At 39.9% G+C, this 23,552-nt stretch overlaps 1 protein-coding gene across 4 annotated transcripts in view; it reads left to right on the forward strand.

Moving 5' to 3' along the window:
- Positions 1-16,914, forward strand: part of VGLL3 (vestigial like family member 3) — a 28,667-nt gene extending 11,753 nt beyond the window's left edge. For all 4 annotated transcript variants that reach the window (XM_075909593.1, XM_075909601.1, XM_075909608.1 and 1 more), the window contains exons 3-4: positions 4,830-5,330; positions 12,420-16,914. In XM_075909593.1, coding sequence (XP_075765708.1) covers positions 4,830-5,330; positions 12,420-12,463 — 545 coding nt within the window. In that variant the 3' untranslated portion in view covers positions 12,464-16,914. The remainder of the gene's footprint in view (positions 1-4,829; positions 5,331-12,419) is intronic.
- The last annotated feature ends 6,638 nt before the right edge of the window (positions 16,915-23,552 follow it).

Genomic DNA, 23,552 nt, shown 5'->3' on the forward strand with positions numbered 1-23,552 from the left:
AGAGAAATAAGTAGCATATTTGTTTTTCAAGGTAAATTAGAATGAAATGGATTTTTGTCATGCCCAAACTAATGTCTTAAGGTGCATCTACACAGCTCCTGAAACTCTAAACAAGCTATGCAATTTGTGCAAATTGTGTAGCTTATTTCAAGTCTCTTTCGAAATAACTTATTTCGTCATTTGGTGCTGTCTACGCAGTGCCAAATTCCAAAATAATGCGCTATTTCAAGCCTCATTCAAGTAGAATGAGGTTTACAGGGATGGCGAAATAGCACATCCTCTATATTTTGAAATAGTGGACATGTTCAAAAGATGTGGGGTAGCTATTTTGGGATACCTCTGGTATCCTGAAATAACTTTGCTATGTAGACAGACCCTTAGGCTACGTCTATGCTGGCAGCTTCTTGCGCAAGAACTGTTTTGTGGAAGAGTTCCTGTGCAAATCGTCTTCCACAGGAGCATGTCTACACTGGCATGTGCTTTTGCGCAAGAGATTTGCTTTTGTGCAAGAGCATGCATGGCAGTGTGGACGCTGTCTAGCGCAAGAAAGCTCTGATGGCCATTTTAACCATAGGAGCTTCTTGCACAAGAAATTCATGTTGCCTGTCTACACTGCCCTCTTGTGGAAGAGCTCTTGTGCAAGAGGGCTTATTCCTCGTGGGGAGAGGAATAACTCTTCCGGAAGAAGCCCTGTTTTACAACGCTATACTGTAAATTTGTTTGCACAAGAACGCACGTGCAGTGTAGACAGCAGGTAAGTTTTTGCGTAAGAAGCTGCCAGTGTAGACATAGCCTTAGAGTGTTAGTTTGAAAGAAGGAAAAATATTGTCACACTGATATTTCAGTCTACCATTTCATTCATTAAAGTTAATGTGCTCTAGTTCTGCTAATGTATATTCGTTTGTGTGGAGGAAGTTGATGCTTTGTTAGGCTGGATACATTAATAATAATAATCAAGGGTTGTTTGGAGTTTCATTTGATTTCTTAGTCAACAAACCTCTTAAAAGGTCAACAAATGGAATAAGCAGTGCATTTAAAAATTGCCTGGTGCAAAGATACAGAGAAGAATTTGGGAGTGGGTAGAGTGTATTGTACATGATTCCTCCTGCATTACTTCTCCTGAATCCTGAATGAGTTATAACAATTGGATTAAGTAATTCACTTTCAAGATGGGAGTGAGGTGCTAGTTGTTAAGCTTGAATTGAGTTTTGCACTTCAGGCAGGTATTCAAGCTTTTTCTTATTGATGCAAAATACTAAACATCCTCCCTGAAGCTGCAGCCCTGGTATAAGAATTTATTTTAAAAAATTATTAGTTTGAACTGTAATTAATTTAGCACTAGTGTCAAACATTTTTGTCCTTCAGAAACCTGGATAACATAGGTTCTTCAAAATCCCTGAAATTTTGGACATGGACTACATTGGAAGAAGTTTTTAGGATTAGTGGTATTTTTTCTTATTATTCTTCAAAACTGAAAATTTCTCTTGTTTAGCAGTAACTGAAGAGTAATGTTTTCAGTGCAATGCGTTGCATGATGACTATCATTAAAAAGTTAACAATTTCCATTAGTTTACCACTCTGGTATCTCAAATATTGTACTCCTCTTGTTACCTCCCGCTTCAAGTATAGAAAAGGAAATTATTGTGGTAACTGTGGTTTATCTGTTGGCAAATGGTTTGTGGGTTTTTTTTTTTTTTTTTAACGGAGGCCAATGTAAACTGAGTGGTAATTTTGTTGTTTTTTTCCCATAGGGACAGTGTCAGGTTAACAACAAGATGGTCACATTGACATCTCTCTTGGCCAAATGATTGTCTAGGATGTAGATTCTTTCATAGGTATCTGACACTGTAGTGTCTGTAAAATTAGGTTGTGCTCACTCATTCTCAAAAGTTAGGGGAAAGAACAACTTTAAACTACAATGGAAACTGACATTCCCGTGTGTGCTATTTTGGGCTGTGGCTCAATTGAAAGGCTCATAGAATGTATAATAGACATTTTTGTTGGTAGTGTCATTTGCTTACATAGTGCTCATAAAAATGCTGGCTTGATAGTCCTACTATTTATCCACTTAACAGTGAGAGCTCAGGCAGAAAGAGTGCAAACTTCTCACTGTCAGGTTTCTACCCTGAGTGGTAGAGACCATCTTGTCCACAAGAGACCTCCCTGCACCGTTCAGTTCCTGGGCCTTTAACAGAGGCTGTCAAGAAAAGCCGTGGTGTTCTTATTCAAAGGGAACTGGATTGCACAATCAAACATTTGATCTACCCTGTCCCTGTTGTAAATCAGTTATATTAACACTTTTTCTCCTATCATGTTTTCAGCCAGATTGGTAATGTAATGGTTGAAGGTCTTTATGCCATTGTTAGTAATCTGAATTATGCAAGGGATGCCTAGCAGTTAAACAGAAATATATTTGCTTGGTTGTGTGTATGTATGGTTTGTTTGTTCTATTTGTTTTTTATGGGGTGGTTCAGATTTGGATTCTAACAGCACTAATGAAAACTACAGTATTTTCAATACACACCCAAACCCAGGGATGTATTCCACAAAATACTGGCAATAAACTGAATAAAATAAGAATGTATTATCTAGTAATGAGAATGAAGGATTGGAAGTGAGTCAAGTGGGTCACAAGGGAGAATATACTGGTGGGGCAAATGTTCCCAGCTCAGTTGCAAACTCTCCAGGCAAATTATTTAAATTTTGTACCTCAGGGTGCCCATTTGTAAAATGGAGACAATACCTATGAAACAGTGGTGTTGTAGGGCTTATTACATCAGTCATATTTCAGAAGCACTTGATGTTTTTCTAATATCAAGTGGTTTAGAAGAAGATTACATTAAAAAATATTTTACTAAATAGCCCGGTAACATTCAAAGTAGTTTGGAATGAAGGTAACTTTTGCTTTGGTACATATAATGTTTGCCAAAGTAAATTACCAATGACAGAAGTTATTTCATACACAAGAAGCAAACATTATTAATACCGGCTAAGTTCAAAACCACTGAAGTCAACAGAAGTATTCTAATGGATCATGAATCAACCCATATCTATGTCTTTATGGGACAGACAGACAAAGTAATTTTACAGTTTTTATTTTTAATATTGATTTTGTTTAGAGTAAGCAGTTATTCATTCAGTTTAATGGTTTTTGAAGCAGCTATTCATTCTTCAAAAAGCCTTCACCTAAGTCTATTTGGAGATTCCTGTAAAAAATGGAGCATTTTCAATTTAATATTAGTATTGTTAGAAAATTTATGTGGAGCAAAGAAGATTCCTTGACTGTTGAAAAGTAAAACTTCACCAGTATCTTTTCCTCCATGGAGTATTTTTATGAATATGTTCCTTCGTAATAGGATGGACTCCTATATTTTGATCTGTTTCAGTCTTTGACCAAAAAAATCCCCGAGTTCAAACTGGATCTGTTCTTTTAAATAATACTTAACAACATGAATTTTCTACTAGAAAGCTATTAGATTAGACCTGTTAGTGACTGCATCAAGAACACTAACCACTCCTTAGAAAGAGGGAATTTTTAAATGTGATACAATGGTATTGAAATTCTCCTTAAGTGTAAATTGAACCCCAATTGTGAATGTATTTCAGACTTTTGAATAGATTTCCAATTAAATGGCTTGTCCTCTTAAAATTTGTTTATACCTGGAGTTCACTCAAAGGTGTGTAACAAATTAAAGTTCTTGTTGGTAACTTTACAGAGGGAGGATTCAAAACATGAACATGGATTTATTTTGCATGCAGCTTTTTGAGGGACATATCTTGTTTTTTAGTAAAATTGTAAGGTAACAACAATTGTATAAGGAAGTAACATAAGATGATTTATGCATAATCTACCCCAACAAATCAGGTAAACAATTTAACAAGATCTGTTAGCCTGCAATTTTCCATACACAGAACTAGTAGCAAATGTCTACTTTAGACTAGGGATATAATAGTATAGTCGATTAACTGATAAGCAAAAGCGTATAGATTAATGCTATAGACTACACACATTTTCCCTCCCCCCCACCCCACCCCTTGCCAGTCCATTTTTTAGCAGGCTGGCCAGCAGCCCGGCTCAGTCTTGTCTTGTGATGGGTCTAGGACCTACCCCTGCTGCAGCCCCAAACTTAGTGTATTTGGAGCTAGACAGACAGGCAGCCCGGCTCACTTCTGGCTCGTGCAGGGTCCATCTGTATCAGAGGCAGCAGCGCAGGATGGCAGCCAACCTGGTAGGGGAGCTAATTTTTAAACTGGTTCCCTTCATGGACTAGCTCCCGCCTGGCACCTCACACTGCTGCCTCTGATAGAGACGCAGCAGCGTGGGGTGTCAAGGGGCTCCTTGGGAGTGGGACCAGAGCGCACTGGCTGCCAGCCCCACTGCCGGGGACCATAGAATAGTCAACTATCCCATAAGAATTCATGAGGTTAATCGACTATTCAATTAACTGATATTTAACATCCCTACTTCAGATATCTCCTCCATTGACCTTGGTAAAAGTTTATTATATAGCAGTAGTGATGGAGTCTCACTTGGTCACATGAAGTCTCTAAATGAGGGCTGGCTTCCTTCTGAATGATTTGCTCTAGTTAGCCAGAAATAAGAAGCTTGACGCAAGAATCATTGGTTGAGATTCCATGGCTTGTGATGATCATAAAGAAGGATAGGTCAGAAAAAGTATTCAAGGAACATCATGTGGACTACTCTACAGGTCCTGACCCATTCCTGTGCAGCTCAAACTGGTGGCAAGCTACTTCACCTGCACTACTTTTGTTTGTAACTGGTAGTTCTAATCTATGAGTTATTTTCAGCATTTATATTTTTTTTCCAGAGAGCTCAACAATTTCAAGTCAACGGAGCAGTTTTCCAGCTTCATTTTGGACCAGCTCTTATCAACCTCCACCTCCGCCATGCTTGAGTGGAGTCCACCCTGACTTCCCAGTCACTGCACCAGGCACCTTCCCGACAGCAGATCCTAGCAGCTGGCCAGGACACAGCCTTCATCAGACTGCCCCACCTCCTCCCTCTACCGCATCAGAATCCTGGCATTATCCGTTAGCATCTCAGGTTAGCCCTTCATATGCGCACATGCATGATGTGTACATGCATCACCATCACCCCCATCCACATGTGCATCATCACCACCCCAGCTCTCACCTTGACCCCCGGTATGGATCCCTATTGATGCCTTCAGTACGTGCAGCCAGGATTCCTGCTCCACAGTGTGATATGACAAAGACAGACCCTACTACTGTCGCCAGTGCTACCTCAGCATGGGCTGGAGCCTTTCATGGAACAGTGGACATTGTGCCAAGCTTCGGGTTTGACACGGGTAAGATGATTTGCTCATTTCCATGGCTTGACAAATGGGAATTATTTGCAGTGACTAAATAGATTCCTTGCACTTAAATCAGAGCCTATAACCAAATCTTTCAAATACTTTTCTGGGTATGACTTCTGCCCACTAATACTGGGACTTTCAAAGGGCCACAAGGGAATTAGACATCCCATTTCCATTGATTTTCAGTAGGAATGGGACACCTAGCATATGGCCTGACCCAGCAAAATGATTTACAAGAAGCATTTTTTTGAAAAAAATCTTGCTGGAAATAATAATTGAATTCATAAGGAAGTGCCCCAAATTTTACATATTCACTGTACATAGGGGTGATTTCTGCACCTACCTTCTGTAAAACAGAACCAGTTTACAGCCCCCCTCCTCTGTAACATGTAAAGAGACCACATGTCCCAGCATGCAATGTTTTCTTTCTAAAGATCCTGATAGGCATCATGTAAATTGCAGACTGAAATCTCTGTATGAGACACAGTTTCATAATTACTGTACTGCACACTTCATTGGTGAGATGAGAGCACCTACTGGCCTCATTTAGAATAATTCAGACCCCACTTGACACACAGGCTTCTCTGTAGGGATGCCTTACTGTCGCAGAACTTCAGTTTCAGTATAGTCTAGCACTACTTGTAGCATCTTTATGTGAGCTTGTGGGCAGGGCTCTAATGAGTGATCACTATCATTGTGTCCAGGCATAGAACTTGTTTGTATTGTCCTGCTCTTCCTTCTTTGCTTGGTGTTTATCTGATCTGTTATCTACCAGCAGCAGTGCAGACAATATGTTACTTTTGGAGTCTCTTCCATGCAATTATGTCACCAAAGACATATTAGGGTCTTCCAGCTCCCTTTTCCTTGAGATGTTTGTTTGGATTTCAGCTGAGGGAGGGTTGTTCATATCTCTGGTTGACTGATCTATTTGCTGGAGTATGAGCCACTCCCTCACTTTGTCTAGTGTGTGTGAAGGGGAAAAAACAGGTGGAGAAGACATATGCCAGATGATCACTATGTCGGATCTTTTTTTCAGTAAAAATAACTTGAAACCAAAACCCAATTTTAACTAAGCTAAAAGTCATTTGCTAAAATTCTTTCTCTCAGTCTCCTATATTAACTGCTGCAATTCAGCAGACCTCTGCCAGAAACCCTCCTTTATGCAACATTTAGTCAAACTATGCTTCATCAAGACTATAACAGGGTTCAAAAAAAGAGCTAGATAAGTTCATGTAGGATAAGTCCATCAATGGCTATTAGCCAGGATGGGCAGGGATGGTATCCCTAGCCTCTGTTTGCCAGAAGCTGGGAATGGGCAACAGGAGATGGATTACTTGATGATTACCTGTTCACATCAATCCTTGGGGACACTCGGCATTGGCCACTGTCGGAGGACAGGATCCTGGGCTAGATGGATCTTTGGTCTGACTCAATATGGCTGTTCTTATCTCCTTGTTGCCTCAAGACATTAAGAAAAAGCATAAGAGGATTCTTAAAAGTATTGAACAATGTTATGTTCACTAATAACACTTGGAGCATTGCAGATGATCAAGAGTACTATAATTTTTCATGTTTGAGGTTATAAACTGATAATCTGCAAGGATTGGGAACAATAATTATGTATCCCATATTATTTGGTTTTAGGCATATAACATTAATGACAGGCGTTCACCTCCCTATGAAGCACCAGTAAATTGCCATTGCCAATGATAGACTAGTGGGCTGATCCAGTAAAATATCAATTCCAACAGTCCAAGTCTTGAAGTCAGGCAGTTGATTCTACTGCCTGAGGATGATAAAGGGAGTTATTTAAGAATTTACCAACTAATTGGTTTTTGTTTTAGGTTGGGTGAATTTTTTTTTTCATTTTAAACTGGTAGTTTTAACCTTCCAATTGCTTTCACTCTTTTCTTTTAAGACTAGATTGACAACTGTTCAAAGTTGGTCAGAGGGCTTGGCACATACTGGTTTAAGAGAACTTGAAACACACTGACTCGCACCTACATGTGCTCAGGTACAATTGGTATGAGAGGAGAATTCTGATTTGCTAGTCTTTAGATCCACTTTCCATAGGTGTGGGTGACTATACAAGATTAAAATCAGTGGAGAGAACCTCAACATTATTTCTAATCTACGTCCTGTTCCTGAAAAAGAGGGGAACCTATGAGAAAGCTGATCCATTTGTAGCAACACCAGGGTTCAAAATGACAGATGTTTTACTTACCTATTACTATTCAGAATGCCATGTGCTATAAACACAATCATGCAGACTTGCTAGAATGTCCCCAGTTTGATGTATAGCCAGGGTTTAATTTGTAATTAAAGAGGTTCTGGGGCTCAAGCAATTATTTTATTTTCATAACTGATACTCAAAGCCCAGAGGTACTGGAGCAGTGAATTCCTAAGCCTAGAGACTCATCCCTGCACAAATTAAGCATTGGGTGTAGCCTTTTATAGAGGGGGAGGGAGAAAGGAGTCAGGCAACACAGGTTGATGGCTAATGATACACAACAGTCTGACATTGTATTGCAATGTTTGCATCATCATGACTCAATATAATCATGTACTGATTCAGTGAAGGCATTGAAAAGCAATACTAGTATGTTGTATCATAATTACCTTGCTTGCTTGCTTGCTTTCTTGCTTGTTGCTGGAAAGGACATGACTTAGAACTGATTTCTTCAGCTTTGCCTGACTTGGGTGGAATGGGGGAGTGCTCTTATGACCAACATTCTGCATGAGATCAAGCAGAGCAAAAGGAGCTAGAGTCACATGTATGCACTTCCCCAGAGCCACATACAGAAACCCAAAGCAATAGAATTATGAGAGCATAGATTGACTATAATTATGTTACTTTTTATCCTGCATAGGAAGAGGAGTGGATTGCCCAGGAGCATGGTAAAGTCATATAGAGCCTTGCACTTCTAAATCAGTAGTTTCCATCTAGCTCAAGCTGGCAGCAACAAAGTTTATTCAATTGGCAACTGTTCAGGGCCCTACCTGAAAATTGATTCCTAGTGGATAAGTTCCATATGACTTTTAGCATTAATTGGCAGCCATGCTGGCAGTCTCAATAACTTCTCTCAGAAAGATAGTCCATCCAGAACAGGGCTAGAGGCATACAGGCAGGAAAACATGAACTCTACCTGTCACTGCTTGTACCTCTTTGGGGAAAAAGAAGAACATCAACCTCCATACTTGTCAAGCGTCACATTCCATGAGCTTTGAATTATTAATACAAGAAAAATCATTTGGCATACATTTTAAGTATCATTTTTACAGGCATGCACATACTTAAGCAACTCTCCTTTTACTAATAATTATTGTGGGCACACTTGTATTGTTTCTGTCACATGTGATTATAATTTTTTTTTTTTTTGCAAAATTCTTCATGCTGAATTATGTTGAATGAATGTTCTTTGATCACCAGAGGAGACCAGCCTGCAACTCTGTTGCAATTCTGCCATTCTGGGTCAGATCTCTGGTACTACAAATAGATGATACCCAAATACTTAGGTAACTAATGTCATGAAGAAGGGATTCATTTGTATATTATCAACACCCACGGAATTTGTGATTTGGAATATTGCTAGCTCCATGAGAATGGTTCAGTGAAGTACTAATTTCTGTTTTGCACATCATTTACTAGTATGGTGGGGAGGGAGTTAGCTGCCTCATGCCAATTAAAAGAAGTTTAATCCCTACATTCTGTGCTGAAAATTAACATGTCAACAAATGTCCACTTTAGAGTTGTTTTCTTTAAACACACTTTAAGCAAAATAAAAAATCTCTTAATACAGTATAAAGTGGTTGCCTGTTTGGTGAATAGTGCCCTACTGAAGTTTCAAGAGCCCAAGGGTTCGAAGTTTGGAGGAAACCAACTTGCTACTCTTATGGTATAATTATGCCCTGAATCTCTGCTCTGACCCTGTTGTAATTCCATTGTCTTCAATAAGCTTTAGATCAGGCTATAACAGAGTAGCCTTATGGCACTTACTGTACATCACTGACTATGTAAAGAGAGGCCTTTGAGTAAGCCATGACCCCAAGCAGGCATATTTGAACCTTTTGCTTGGACTAAATCCTTTTGTGCAGGTTCAGCAACTTGGCTGTGCACTTAGGTAGGATCCCAGGAGAAAGCAGAACCCTCTTCCTATCTTAAATTTGAAAACTACTCCCCAACTGTCACAACTTTGCTGTAAGGTATGACTGCCTTGCTTCCCAGTCCTGGGGAATAGCTTCTGGAATTTGTGGTCCATCAATTCCTCCCTTACAATGCACTCCTCTCCTCCTCCTCTGCATTGGGATACAGTATGTCTGTGGCAGAACAGTGCTGTACAGCACTCAGGGGAGCATAGGCATCCTTCATTTTGTTCATCCACCCACCTTTCCAGTAGGTCCATGCTTATTCTGTTGCCTCCAGAACCGTTGGTACTCCCAGAGTATGTCTAAACTACACCCCTCTGCCGACAGAGGGATGTAGATTAGGCACATTGATATTGCAATGAAGCGGGGATTTAAATATCCCGTGCTTCATTTGAATAGAAATGGCTGCTGCTTTTTTCCAACGCAGCACTTTGCTGGCAAAAAGCGGCAGTCTAGACGGGGATCAGTTGACAAAGAAAGCCTTTTCTGACCGATCTTGTAAACCTCGTTGCACGAGGCATAAGGGATCGATGGGAAAAGGCTTTCCTTGTCGACCGATCCCCATCTAGACTGCCGTTTTTTGCCAGCAAAGTGCCGCGGCGGCCATTTCTATTCAAATGAAGCATGGGATATTTAAATCCCCACTTGATTTGCAATAGTGCTGTGCCTAATCTACATCCCTCTGTCGGCAGTTTAGGCACACCCTCAGGGATTATTTATTCCTAGTGGAAATGGTGGAGCTGGTCAGTGAATTAGTCCCTTGCTAGTGAATTCTGTCAATAAACCTACATCTTCTGAAACAGATGTCTTTGTTTTTAAGGCTGTTGGAACCATATTAACTTCTTTCCCCATATTCTTTTTTACTGCCTCTTAGTAATCCTTAGTACTTGAAATATCATCTTGTAAATGAGTCCCTCAGTCTGAGGGTGAGGTTTAAAGACAGATTATTTAAATTGGGGATCCCCAAACTTTGTCTCACTGAAGGAAACTGAGAATTTGGTAGAAAATGTAAAATGGCTCAAACAACAAGCACCTTCCTCTTTAATATGGAATTGTGGCCAGCAGGGTCCACAGGTCCCAGCATGCTGTGTTCAGTCCAGATCTGGGCAGCTGGAAGTTGGCATGCTTGGGCCAGTAGTCTTCTTAATAAAGGTTGGGGGCAGACGTATGCTGCATTTGGCTCATCTGTAAGCTACATTTGTTCTATTCTTGGCCTAGTCACAGTTATGAAACCTTTCTGTGCTTCAGTTTCCTAAATTACAGCCCCCTCAAACTCCTTTGAAATCCTCAGATGGAGGGTGTACTATCTTGTTCCTCTGTTCTACTAGCAATAACTAGTAACTTTGTAGCTGGCTTCTGAGGTGCTCTATTGATCATCAGTAGTTTAGCTATGTACATTCATGGGAAAAAGAGGTGGGAGTCTGATCCAACACACATACAGTTAGGTTTAGGCAAATCAGGCCTAGGGTTTAAGAATGATGATTCTAAAAATAAGCTGTTTTTCTGACATTATTGCCATTGTGTGTTTAAAATTCTGAAAACAGCTACTCGTGGACATTCTTGGGATCATCTACCCCTCTCCCCCAAAAAGCAACAACCCAGAATCAAAACAGTATGGGACAGTATAACCCTAGGGAACCATCTCCATCCTCAGGCCTGAAATGTGAGGATGTGCAGAAGAGAGGTTCCATTTCTGTCCCATGTTAAAATTTTACAGACTAACAGCCAAAGAAAGCTTGAGCTTAAGTGAGTGTAATGCCATGAGAGACAAAAGGGAATGTGCACCTGTGTAGGCCAGTGATAAACGTGAATAGATCAGTTTGTGGCACTAAATAGGAAGACAATACTATTAATAGCTCAATACAGAGCAGAAATGCTGCTGAATATTTCTCATGGTCATAACTGTCAACTAATGGCTATAAAGGGAAACATCTTTCAATTTTCACCTTGTTTTGATCTGTGATGTTCTTCAGTACCATTCCCAGACCAGAAGAAGAGCTCTGGGAAGCTTGAAAACTTCCCTCTTTCACCAACAGCAGTTGGTCCAATCAAAAATATTACCTCACCCACTTTGTCTCTCTCACTGTACTTAAAGTAATAGGACATCCAAGTGCTCAGCTTATAGCTTTTGCTATAACTAAACTAGCAAGTAAGCTTTTTTGTATGTATTTTTCTATACTTTGTATTGTCTGTTTCTAAGTGTGAGCTCTCTGCTAGTGTAACTCTAGCAAAAAGTAAATCCCTCCAGACTAGATGAATTCCAAATTGCACCACAGATTCCATTGCTATAATGTGAAAGTCCCTGCACAGCTCATTTATTGGCTGGTCCTTGACGTTTATGAAGGGAAGTATCAGAGAAACTCATACCAAACTCAAGCTGAAAGTCATTTATTTTCCCTGTGGGAAAGCACAAGCCATTCTTGGCTAAAATATTGATATGCTGTAGATGAAATTGCTTGGTATTTTCTTCCCCGTCCCTCCCCCTCTCTCCCCACCCACTCCCACCTCTGTCACCCTATATTCTAGGTGAAAAACTGCAGATGTCTCTAGGGTCCTAAAATGTACCAGGCTTTCTAGAAAAGAAGTAAAGTTCTAGAACTAATTCTGTCAGAAAAATGGTTCTGCTCCATACAGGCCCATCTAAACTACAGATACAACACGTCAGAGGACCTAATTAGAACTACCACTGTAAGTTAAAACATGATATGCTTTTGCTCAGTGTAGACAGGACTTTACCAACATTACTGAAGAATGCAAATATGTCTACTTATTTGGGAGGTGGGCACAACAGTGGTCTCAAAAGTTCCCCCACACAGTTGTAGTGTAAATTGACTATTAATACAGGATTGCTATAAGTATATATGCCCCTGCTCACTTTCTTGGGTGCAGGGAATGTTTTATCAAGTTATAATTAGTTTTTTTCTCTAAAACTAGGTCTACAGCACCAGGATAAGAGCAAGGAATCTTCTTGGTTCTGAACATCGGATGCATCTTAGCACCAGCAAGTGTCCCCATAGCTGGGAGGATGATATTGAAACTCATGACTGTTCTGCAGGGGGGTAGAGGACACACTGCTGAGGAGAAGTTGAAGAGCCAGTCATTCTGGTTTTGCTATTGAGCCTTTCCTTTGGCAGGCCACTTCTGGATCCCAAAACATAGAAGAAAAACACTTCTTTTTCTCTTTCCTCATCTGAGCCTGCTGCAGCTGTGCAACGTAACTCCATTTTGCTTCTTTAACAGTGTTTTGTTTTGTTCATTTTTGGTGGGGTTTTATGCACAGCCTTGATTGTAGGGAAAAGACTGTGCCTTGACTACAGCGCTCGTCCTTTCAGGAACAGTGTTTTTATAGTTCTTTGTGTGTCTATTTTTGTAGAAATACAGAAAGTTTGGGTAAGGATTGGTGGGCTATTTTAGGATGACATATTTTTTTTAAAAAAATTGTAAAATTGTGAAGTTCTGTTTAAAGAACTTGCTCTCAGAGAAGCACTGGCAAAATGTATAAAATGCTTATTTTTAGATGTTTGTATTTGTGTGTTTGTTTTGTTACCTCAGTTGTCTTCATTTTTTAAAGAGCGAACCCTTTGCTAGTCCCATCCTTTGTTGCTTCTGTTTTGCAAGATTTTGCAGCTTTTTGCCTTTCATTTTAAGCTTAAACAGCTATAATTTACTCTTAACATTTCTGCTGAATATTTTTCCTCCCTGTGTCAGACTGTACAAATGACATCTGTATTTTCTTTTTCTTTTTTTGTGTGCTTCTGAAAATGGCTTTGTTTTGTGCGAACTATCAGAAAAAATGTGTAAAACCTTTAGCATGGGGGGCAAAGCCTGCCATTATTATAGGATCTCTATTTTCAGGTATATTCTCAGACCATTCTTTCAAACTGGACCAAATATTTATGTGGACTTAAAAGGAGAAAATAAGCCTGGGCCTGGCTCAGAGTCCATCAAAGTGAATGGAAAGACTCTCATTGATATCTATGGACTCTGGAACAGGCCCCCTTTCTGCAATAACCATCAATACCCAAACAGGTATCTTTTCAATTTCAAGAATTTTAGGAAGGAGGATTTCATGGAGGCCATTTGAAGAATGATATTTTTCACATGATCATTCAAAGATAAAATTCAGGTTTTACATAAAAGCTACAGGTCATGGAAACAAAGTGATTTCATAAGGTCAGATCTTGCAATATGCGGAATACGAATTACTTGAGTACCTTTAGCTTCCTATTGAAGTTTTCAAAAGTTGGCCTCTGATCTCAGGTCTCGCATTGTTTGGAGGCCCAACCTGAGACATATCAGGGTCTGAATCTGAAAAGAGCCAATTGTCTGTAGCTCCTATGGATTTCATGTTGTGTTTGAATTTTCAGTTTTGGGTTATTCATTTAAGAATCCACTCTGAGAACTTTTTGATAATTTTTGCCACAGTGGTTTACAAAAGGATTGCTGGATTAAGCCTTATCCAGAAGCCTTCCCACATATAAAAAGTCCCTTGGAAGCTAGTGTGGGTAAGGACTAATTCCGTGAATAAAGGCTGTAACATTGCACGTTTAAAAAAGAAAAATAAACAGTCCTGCAACTAGCCAGGTGTGAGTGGACTTATGCACAGAATTTTATTGACTCCAGTGAGGTTTTTATGGGGTCAGGAATCTGACTATGTAGTGCTCACTGCGGGATTAGGGCCAAAGCAGTAATTGTTTGAAGATGAGTTTTTAAAATATTTATTTAAGCTTTCTCACATTTTTCAAAATATTCCTATTATGTATTCTATTCTTGCTAATATATCCTTTCTAGCCAAAACAAGAATCTAAGTGGAATCCAGACTGAGATGGAGGCTGACTTGTTTTTAGTGCAGTGAATATTTTAAATGTGGGATTTAGAAGTGTAGAGGCCCCTCCATTCCATATGAAGTGAATGGGAGCGGTATGTGCACAACCTCCTGAAATTTAGGTCTGTGTCTTGATAAGACTACCTTCCCCTACAACCTGAGGACCTGGTACTATTCTGTGCTGAGAATAGCCTGCTCCCATAGAAGCTAATTGGAAATAGAAGCATTCAGCGTCTCTGGATTTAGCCCTTACTGCTATGTTGATTTGGGGCATTAGGCCCAGTTTTTTAAAGGTAGTTAGGCACTGCAGTGCCTAAAGATCTGGACCCCAAGTACAAGATCCTTACTCCTATCTGCCCTAATCACTAAATTTTTTCCTGATGCTGAATTTCATGTCCATTAAGTTCTCTTAGGAATGCTGCTTTCTGGGGGGAGCTGGTTTCTTGGTAGTTCCAAGGGCTGGTTAGCAATGAGAACACCTCAAGGGTAAGAAGCTAGCATAAGCCTCTAAAAGTCTTGCTACTTGTCAGAAAATTGCAAGTTAAGAAAGGCAGTAAAATCAGCCTCCCTTGTGCTAGAGTCCTGTGTTTGGCTTTGTTGGAAATGGTGAAAAACAGGTTTTTGTAGATTTGGCTAAGCCTGTAAAAGAAATGTTTTAACCAAAACTTTGGAACTAAAAATAACAAAAAGTCCTTTTTGAATATTGGAGGGTTCTTATTGTGTGTGAATTGGCTCACTTGTTCCTACTAATGGTGGCCAATTGCCCTCCACTTTGTAACAACAGAGCATGGAAGGATCTTCTCCTGTTCCCATTGGCGTCCATGGCAAAACTTCCAGTACTAAAAAGGCAGTAGAAAATTTCTGCTTGAATTTCTGCTTGAATCCCGATTAGAACTTTTTTATGGGTTAGCAGGCAAATGATATATGAAGGAGTGAAGATCCGATCATTTCCTGCTTTCACCATAATGGCTGTTTCCATTGGCTAACCTTGAGAAAGTACTCAAGTACTACTGCCACTCTGTGGGGACATGTAGACAGAGTGCCACTGGTGTAACAGTTACTGCAACCAATCAATTGACTTAAAAGTTTATTTCATTTTTCTCCCTGTTAAATTTGATTTAACTAGCAACTAAACAGACCTTTGTTAAGAAATCCTCTAAAAAAATAGAAAGAAACCAAAGCTGTAGGAATGTGCTTGCTCGTATATTCTAAAATCTGAAGGACAGGAACAAATCTTCCACATGATGAATCTTTAAAATTGAAGTCAGCTGATTTACATGCATGCACACACACGCACACGCACGCACGCACACTCGCAAATACTATAAAAAGGGGTTGTTTATGAGAAGCAGATGTTGGGTTAATATATCCATTCTTGAAGGAGCAAATACTGTACTCACAATATTTCAGAGCATTGATGGCAGTGACACTAAAAGGGAAAGGTTGAGACTGATTGCATTCAGAGGTTAAGAGAAAAGGTCTATAAAAACAGGTCTCAATCAGTCCACAAGTCTTAATATAGTGCAGAGGAGTCATCTCATTGCATATATGCTAAATTTTACTGCCCTTCCAGGAAAATGGGATATTTATTTTGTGAGGGCCTGTACTAATATAAGGTACTTTATTAGTAGTATTTCCATGGGGAGATGCAGAAATAATTTTTTGTGTCCATATAAATCAGGGGTGGGGAACCACCGGCCTGCTGGATGCACGTGGTTCATTAGAGTTAGCATTGGGTGGACTGCCAGAAGCTTTGCTTACCTGAGCGTCCACAGACATGGAGCTCCACCGTTCCCAGTGGCCACCATTTGCTGTTCTGAGCCACTGCTTCCTGCAGCTCCCATTGGCTAGGAACAATGCTCCATGGCCAGTGGGAGCTCGGGAGTCCATGCCTGTGAACGCTCAAGTAAAAAAACCATCCGGTGGATCACCAGCAGCTAACTCTCAGTCTGAATGTTCCCCATCCCTAATTAAACAGTCAAATATATATGACAAAGTACTTAACTCTGTAATGGTTTCTATCTTCTGAGTTGTCTGGGGCCTGATCCTACCTCCTATGAAGTAAACTGGACCTCTCTTGCAGATTATAAGTAGGTACAGGACATGTCAACTGGATTGAACCATTCTTGAGACTGTTTGCCCATTACTTTTTAAGCAGAACTCATCAAAATAGTTTCAATAGGCATGTTTCCAGTTTAAAAACTGATGGCACAGTATGGTCCTTAGTTACACAACATACACAGGTATTGGAGATTTTGAATACAAGAACAGACCTACTTTTCTTCTGATTCTTCAGATTTTCAGCACTAGAAATATACTTCTGCAAGGTAATGAGAGAGAGAGTTTTATAACAAGGAAATCTTGGATTTTTTCACTGCCTTTTAAAATACATTGTTTCTTCCTCAAAACATGATTTGTAAAGAATCCTATATTTTTCATATTTTTGGAGTTCATATACAAGTTTTTTTTCCTCTCCTAACTTCCTCTAGAAATTAATTGGAACTGTATGGCTAATTACCATCTGACTCTGAATAATTAGGCATTTGCATTTCATTGTTCTCTATGACCTCAGGGTTGTATGACATTTTCTTGCCTGCTGAAGGTTTTCAAATCTCTTGATAAGCCCTGATTGATTGTACCTACAAATGTGACCAAGCTGTCAACAGGTGTACATAAACAGAAGTGCAATGTATTTTCATGCAGTGGAGAAGTACATAACTGTTAACTATGGACCATTCTACTTCAGGCACAATTCTTTCTCCTTACCAATAGATCATGAATTTGTTTCTTTTAAACATGTTAGAAAATTTTTTTAAAAGATTTTTTTAAAAAAAATTCCAGCTGTTTGAAAGGTCTAAAGGGCATTGAACTAACAGAAGTTTTCTAGGGAAAAAAAAAAGTCCATGTGGCATATATGTCTTTTAAACTGAACTCCCAGGTCTGGCAAGAAAGGATTTTTTTTTCATTTATTTTTTGTTTGTTTTGTAAGGAAACATTGCCTATTAGTCCTGTGGTTACAGTCTTGCAGTTGTGACTCAGGCAAAGCTCCCATTGAAGTTAATAGGAAATGAGCAAAATCAAACTTTTTAATTGTGACTGGAATGCCAAAGGTAATTTTCTTAGAAAGCTTGATCCTATGTGCTCTTAGCTGAGAAGACTACCTCTTGCATTTCATGCAGATGATTTGACAGCCACTGTGCTATACTCTGTCCCCTTTCTACATGGACAAACGACCCAACAGAGGAAGTAGATATTCCTGAAATTTGATGTTTCTTATCCTTTAATCCACACTCTGAGGTTCTTGGCATCCCCGACTGTTCAGAGCACTGAGCTGAACAGTCTCCTGGGGGGCTGCATCTTGTAACGCTTAGCTTTCTATGATGTTCTGCGCATCCTCGGCTCCTACTGTAGTTAGTTGGAGATGAGGTGTGCTTAATATTATAGCAGTCAGCATTTTGCAGGATCTGACACCCACTGCCCATCACTATGCATGATCAAGCCCTGGAAAGAGAATTGCTAAATAAAGGCCCTCATTTTATTGTATTGACTTCAGTAGATCTACTCATGAGCAGAGATTCTAAAAAGCCATTAGTCTGAAAAACGTGGAATCTATGCTTTTACGGTGATCTTTAGTTTTTATATTTTGTGAGGAAAAATGTGTACAGTGGAATCTCCATTGTCTGATCTAACTGGTACCAAGGTCAGAATTGATAGCCAAAAATTCCGATAAGTAGTAGAATGGATGGGGCTTTGGTTGCCAGCCTCAGATGCTGGGGCTCATTCATCTGATATCTGTGTATATTGTGTGTAAGGAAAACTTAAGTTTAGTATTTCTTTTTAATCACAGGAAAACACAGATTTTTGTTTGTTATATCATACAAAACCAGAATCCCTGCTAATGAAAGACCTGATCCAGCTTTCCCTGATGTCAATAGAAAGGCTTCAGCAGTAGCTGTGTCAGCAGGATCAACCAATCTCTAACACCTGATCTTCATCCCACAGTGTTGGTGGGCACAAAATGTTGACTGTGTCTGACCCATAGCCTTCTGAAGTCAGTGGGAGACTTTTTACTGATTTCAGTGAGCTTTGGGTCAGACCATTAGTATTTATGCACCAGCAATTCTTATAGTGCCTGAAGATTACATGCTTCATTAGCAAATGTGCAGATTGTTGCGGCACTGAAAGAATCCCCTTTCCCTTCTAAGATTTGTAGCTGTTGTTTAAAACCATCAATCAAATCAGGGTGTCACTCTTCTCCTATCCACTTTCAAACCTTACTTCCTTGAAAACTCCATTTCTCTCTTCTGTGCCCCTCATCAAAATTGATGGGGGATGTGGTGTAAAGAAAAGCTTTGTGTTTGTTTTTTCATTGTTTAAAAATAATTTAATGTGAATTTTTATTGTTATATTTTTATGTAGCATTTTTTTATTTTATCTGTATTTCTTGACCATTAGCTAATGCTTTCATGTTTTATTCTTATGCGACTAAAGAATTCATAAATCTTTGTAAATTACAGAAGCTTGGGGGTTTAATTTTTTTTTCCTACAAGGTTAATTTTTAGAGCCAAGGAATGTGTTTCCGCTTGAAAAGCATGTTGTAAAACAAGGGCTGAGAATTGTAAATGAGACTCTTCCCTGAAGGTACTTACTCTTGAGTCCGTAAATTATCATCTGACTCAACTGGGATTATTTGTTTTCAATTGTTTAACTTTTGCCAACTTCATTCTTCCTTTCCAGAATGTAACTCTGTAATTAATTGGAGGGGCATCAGAAAAAAGGTTGTCATACAGTGTAATATTTTATTAAATGCTAGAGTCTATATCATAGGGGGAAGTGGTAGCACCATCTGTTGTGAAGATTGCTTGACATTCCCAATTGTAGGAGCCTCTTTTCAAATGCATATACATCTATTACCATTTCGTCTGAAATTTTGCAATCTTTTGGATTTGCCTCAGATTGAATTTTCCTAGAAAGTTTCAGTAAAAATGGTTGGACCATTTCTAAGAATGAGATTGAGGACAATGTGGGTTTGTCTATGTAAAAAATTGCTTAAAACCATTTTGATGAGAAAACCCGTGCCTCTGTTTTGGAATGTAGAGTTGACATTTGGCAGGAGGATTGTCCTGAGGGCATTATCACCTCTCTTTGAATTTTTTTACAGTTTCTGGAAATGAAAAAAGGTTGAAAACCACTGAAGAGTCTGTCTATCTTGAGTGTGCTACAGCCCAAGGCTACAAGAACTGGAAAATAATTTCCCTGAACTGTCTTCTGTGCTCTCAGTCTTTCTTCTGCTAGTGCCAGGCTGTGAAAAGGAGAAGGAGGGAGCAGCCTGACTGAAATGCAGGCAGCATGAGAGCTGGGCAGTAGATATGGGATATGGAGCCCATGAGAGAGGAATGAGAATGGGAGCCAGAATACTGAGACTGGCTGAACAAGAAGCCTGGGAATAGGAGCAGACACACTGAGAGGAGGGAGGATGGGACTGGGAGCCAATGTGCAAGGGAGCATGGCAGGAATGAGAATGGTGAAATATAATAAATATATAGGTATCAGTTGGCTAATGCATAAAAGGGGGAGGGAGATATATGACCACATCATTCATATATTTGTTGATGGTTAACACCAAAAAGCGAGGGAACTTATTCAGAGGATATATAAGCTAGGAGTAATCAGGGTCTAGTAAAATTCAGAATGAATCATAGGAAAACACTTCTCTAAAGATCTGTTAGACTGCTTAATAGTCCCTAATGGAAACCCCATTGCCCTGAGACAGCCAGAAAATATCAAAGGGAGGACTGACTGATCTCCTGCTTCTTCTTCAGATGTCTATTATTCTCTCCATAATAAAGCTTCAGTTACGATGTCCCAGGCCTCAGCACCCATACTTTAAAGAACCCATGCTGCAGGAGTCTCACGCTTGTCATATATGTGCCATTGTAACTAACAATAAAAGTAAAGTAATCTGCAGGAAATGACAGGATGTAGGTTGATTTTTTAATCCTAGTGGGCCAGATCCTCAGCTGATATCAATCCATGTAGCTCCATCGAGTGCAGTGTTATTTTGCACCACTTGAGAAGCTTAATGTATGCTCCAAATGTTTGGTTTAGACTTGTACCCATTTAAGGCTGAATTCTGAATCGTGAGGGCACAGAATTGTTCTTTTTTCCCTACAAAAAGCAAGGCAAGTTACTTTTATTATGCACAGTTTTGGGGCTGGCCACACATTCCTAAGAAAATGTTCGCACAAAGGAGCAACAACCAATACATAGTGCCAGTGTACCATGCCACAGCTCTCAGTGGCTGCCATGTTCACATTGACAGAAGATTCCCTGAGCTGTGACTTTGATGTTCATGTGCCCCTTATATCTGAAGTAGGGAATCATCTTCTTTGCGAAGCCTCTGAACTGAAAAGGTTATGTTATCTGTACGTGTCTAAAACAGACAGCATATAGGGTGGAGACTAAGCCATCTGGTGAGAATTCTTCACAGCTGAAGAATGTATGTTCTGTTGGGACACCAACTAGCACTGAAATGATTTTTTTTGGCATCCTGCAATCATTGAGTAAATTCCTATATTTTGAAACATCATTTTTGGCCTCATCAAGAGCAATTGATAACTAGTATAAAAACCTAAATCAGAGGGTCTATGTTTTGACAATAGCTCTACATCTGCAATTGGTTTATTACTCAGGGGAGAAAGAAATTGAGCAATAAAGTTTTGATGCCATAGCATGTAACAGAGGTATCTCTGGCTTTGAAAATTATTTGTCATGTCATATTTGCCTGTGGTAGAACCAAAGTTCAGAGAGCAGGGTTTTGGTTTTTTCATGCTCACCTCATTTACACTGAATGAAGGACACCAGTGGTAGCAGAGAGTTCTGCATTGGAAGCCAAATACAGCAAAAAAAAAAAGTTTCTGTATCTAGCCGTTTCCCTTTAAACATGACATGCTGTTTTTTTCATGTGTCTGGAAATAAAAGAGAAACATTCAGTCTTATGCTACGCAGCTCCTTCTGTTGGAAGTACCTAATTTCTTTCAAATGGGCAGTTTTGGATTGTATAGACTATTTTGTTGTTCATGTAAAAAGCCCACTTGAATAATTGCATATGGGATCCCCCACTCGCAAAGTATCTTTGAGCTCCAAAGCCAAGCAACTCTTTCATGTTTCTCTGGAGCGGGGAGGACAAAGGTTCATGTTATCATTGTACAGACATTTCACAGCAAGCTTGTACCACTCAGAGGAAAAAAAAAACCTGCCACTAACTAGAGACACACAGAGGCACAATGCTGCCTTTGCTTCCCCCCTTTACACCAGCTGTGTGCTATGGGAAATTACTGTACAATTTTTTGTTGAGCAGCTTACATCCTGCCTACTTCTTCATGGCCTGGTCAGCTACGTTTATAGGTTGGGAGTATGGACCAGGGCTCCTTCCAGTCCCCACTGTTTCTGTTCCTCCCTGCTCTTGTCCACTTATGCTCCTCAGGTGAGCAGTCCCTGTGCTCCTTCCCCTGGACAGAACAGCAACCTGAGCAGCGCCTCCCCCGAAAGGGTGGATAAAGGCTGTGGAAATGGAGGCCCAGTTAAAGGGCGTAAAACTAGAGTGGGACTCAGGGGTCTCTGAGTGCTATTATTAAAATACATTAGACTAGCTAAAGTCAGCAAGTTCAGTAGAAAGGTATTAGGTGAAATATGTGGCCTGGGCTATACAGGATTTCACACTGGGGAATCCAGTGGGGCCTTCTAGCCCTGTGTTTGCTGATGTGATGAAATTAAGCACACTGACAATCAGTGTACCTGCCCACCTTTTTACAAATGGGGATGACAAAATCTATCCTAACCCCGAGGGGGCTGGGGCGTTGGAGGAGGGGTAGTTAGTATGAGGGTGTATCTAGACTGCACCTTTGTGCTGACAGATAGATGTAGATTAGGCACGTAAAAATTGCTAATGAAGACGGGATTTAAATATCCTGTGTCTTATCAGCATAAACATGGCAGCCGCTTTTTTTCTAAATGGAGTTTTTTCGAAAAAAAAACCCCTGCAGTCTAGAGGTGGATCTGTCGAAAATAAAGCCTTTTTCAACTGATCCTGTAAACCTCAATCTTTGAGGAATACAGGATCTGTCAAAAAAGGCTTCATTTTTCACAGATCCGCATCTAGATTATTTTTTTTCGAAAAGACTACGTTTCCAAAAAAAGCGGCAACCATGTTTATGCTAATGAGGCACAGGATATTTAAATTCCTGCTTCATTAGCAATTTCAATGTGCTTGATTTGCATCCCTATGTCAACAGAGGGATGCAGTCTAGATGTAGCCTGAAGTTCTTTACCAATGGAAGTAAGGGGAAGCAAATTCAAAGGTCTTTCCCCTCCTGGATCTTAAGAAGCCTGCCTGCCTGCCTGCTCCATTTCCAGCTGGGAAAAGCTATTCAATTACTGGAGGGGTAATTTTGGATGATTTGATTCCACCCCACCCACACATCCATTTTGTGTGTGTGTGTGTTAGCATTTTGCTATGGAGAACAAAAATCCCTCCCTAGACTGCAGGGACTGTCCTTACTTTTTTAAACCTCTGCCTCATCTGTTTGAAGGCTGGTTGGCTGAAGGTCAATGCTGTAATATGGAAGTGGGGAAAATAAGGGGTCAGCTCCATCTCCTTTAGGAATCAGTGGGAGGTTTGTTACTGATTTTAGTGGGAGCAATGGGAGTATATTAAAAACAGTTGGAGCAAAAGTCGCCCAGTGACTATATTTCCACTGGGTCTCTTTTGCCAGACATTTCAGTGATGGATTTTAAAATAAACACAGGGATGTTTGGAAATATTTCGTATCTGTAAATATGTAAAATATGCAAAACAAAGCTAACAGCTGTGGAGTGTACTCTCTGGCCACGTGAGAAGGATTTGTGTAATGGTGGGTTTTTTCCATTGCCTCATCTTATTTTTCTTTTCATTTTTTTTAAGCTACCACAGGCTTCCCGCCCCACCCCCCCAGAGAATCACTTTACTTACCATTCCCAATGGAAAAGGTGGGCAACAGTTGGATGGACTCGTCCAATGGTGTGTGACACTCTACAGACTGCCTAAGCTTCAGTGAAGTGCCTTGTGAGTTGTAGGGACACTTCTTTCCCATGTAACGTGCATACACCTTGAAGACCAGGATCAATAAAAACCCACCTGCAAGTGGGTGGCGTGTGGTTCTAATTGAATCAGGCCTTTCAAGAGTAGTAACATAAGACAGAAC

This window comes from Pelodiscus sinensis, chromosome 1 (genome assembly GCF_049634645.1).
Source record: "Pelodiscus sinensis isolate JC-2024 chromosome 1, ASM4963464v1, whole genome shotgun sequence".
NCBI classification, from domain to species: Eukaryota; Metazoa; Chordata; order Testudines; family Trionychidae; genus Pelodiscus; species Pelodiscus sinensis.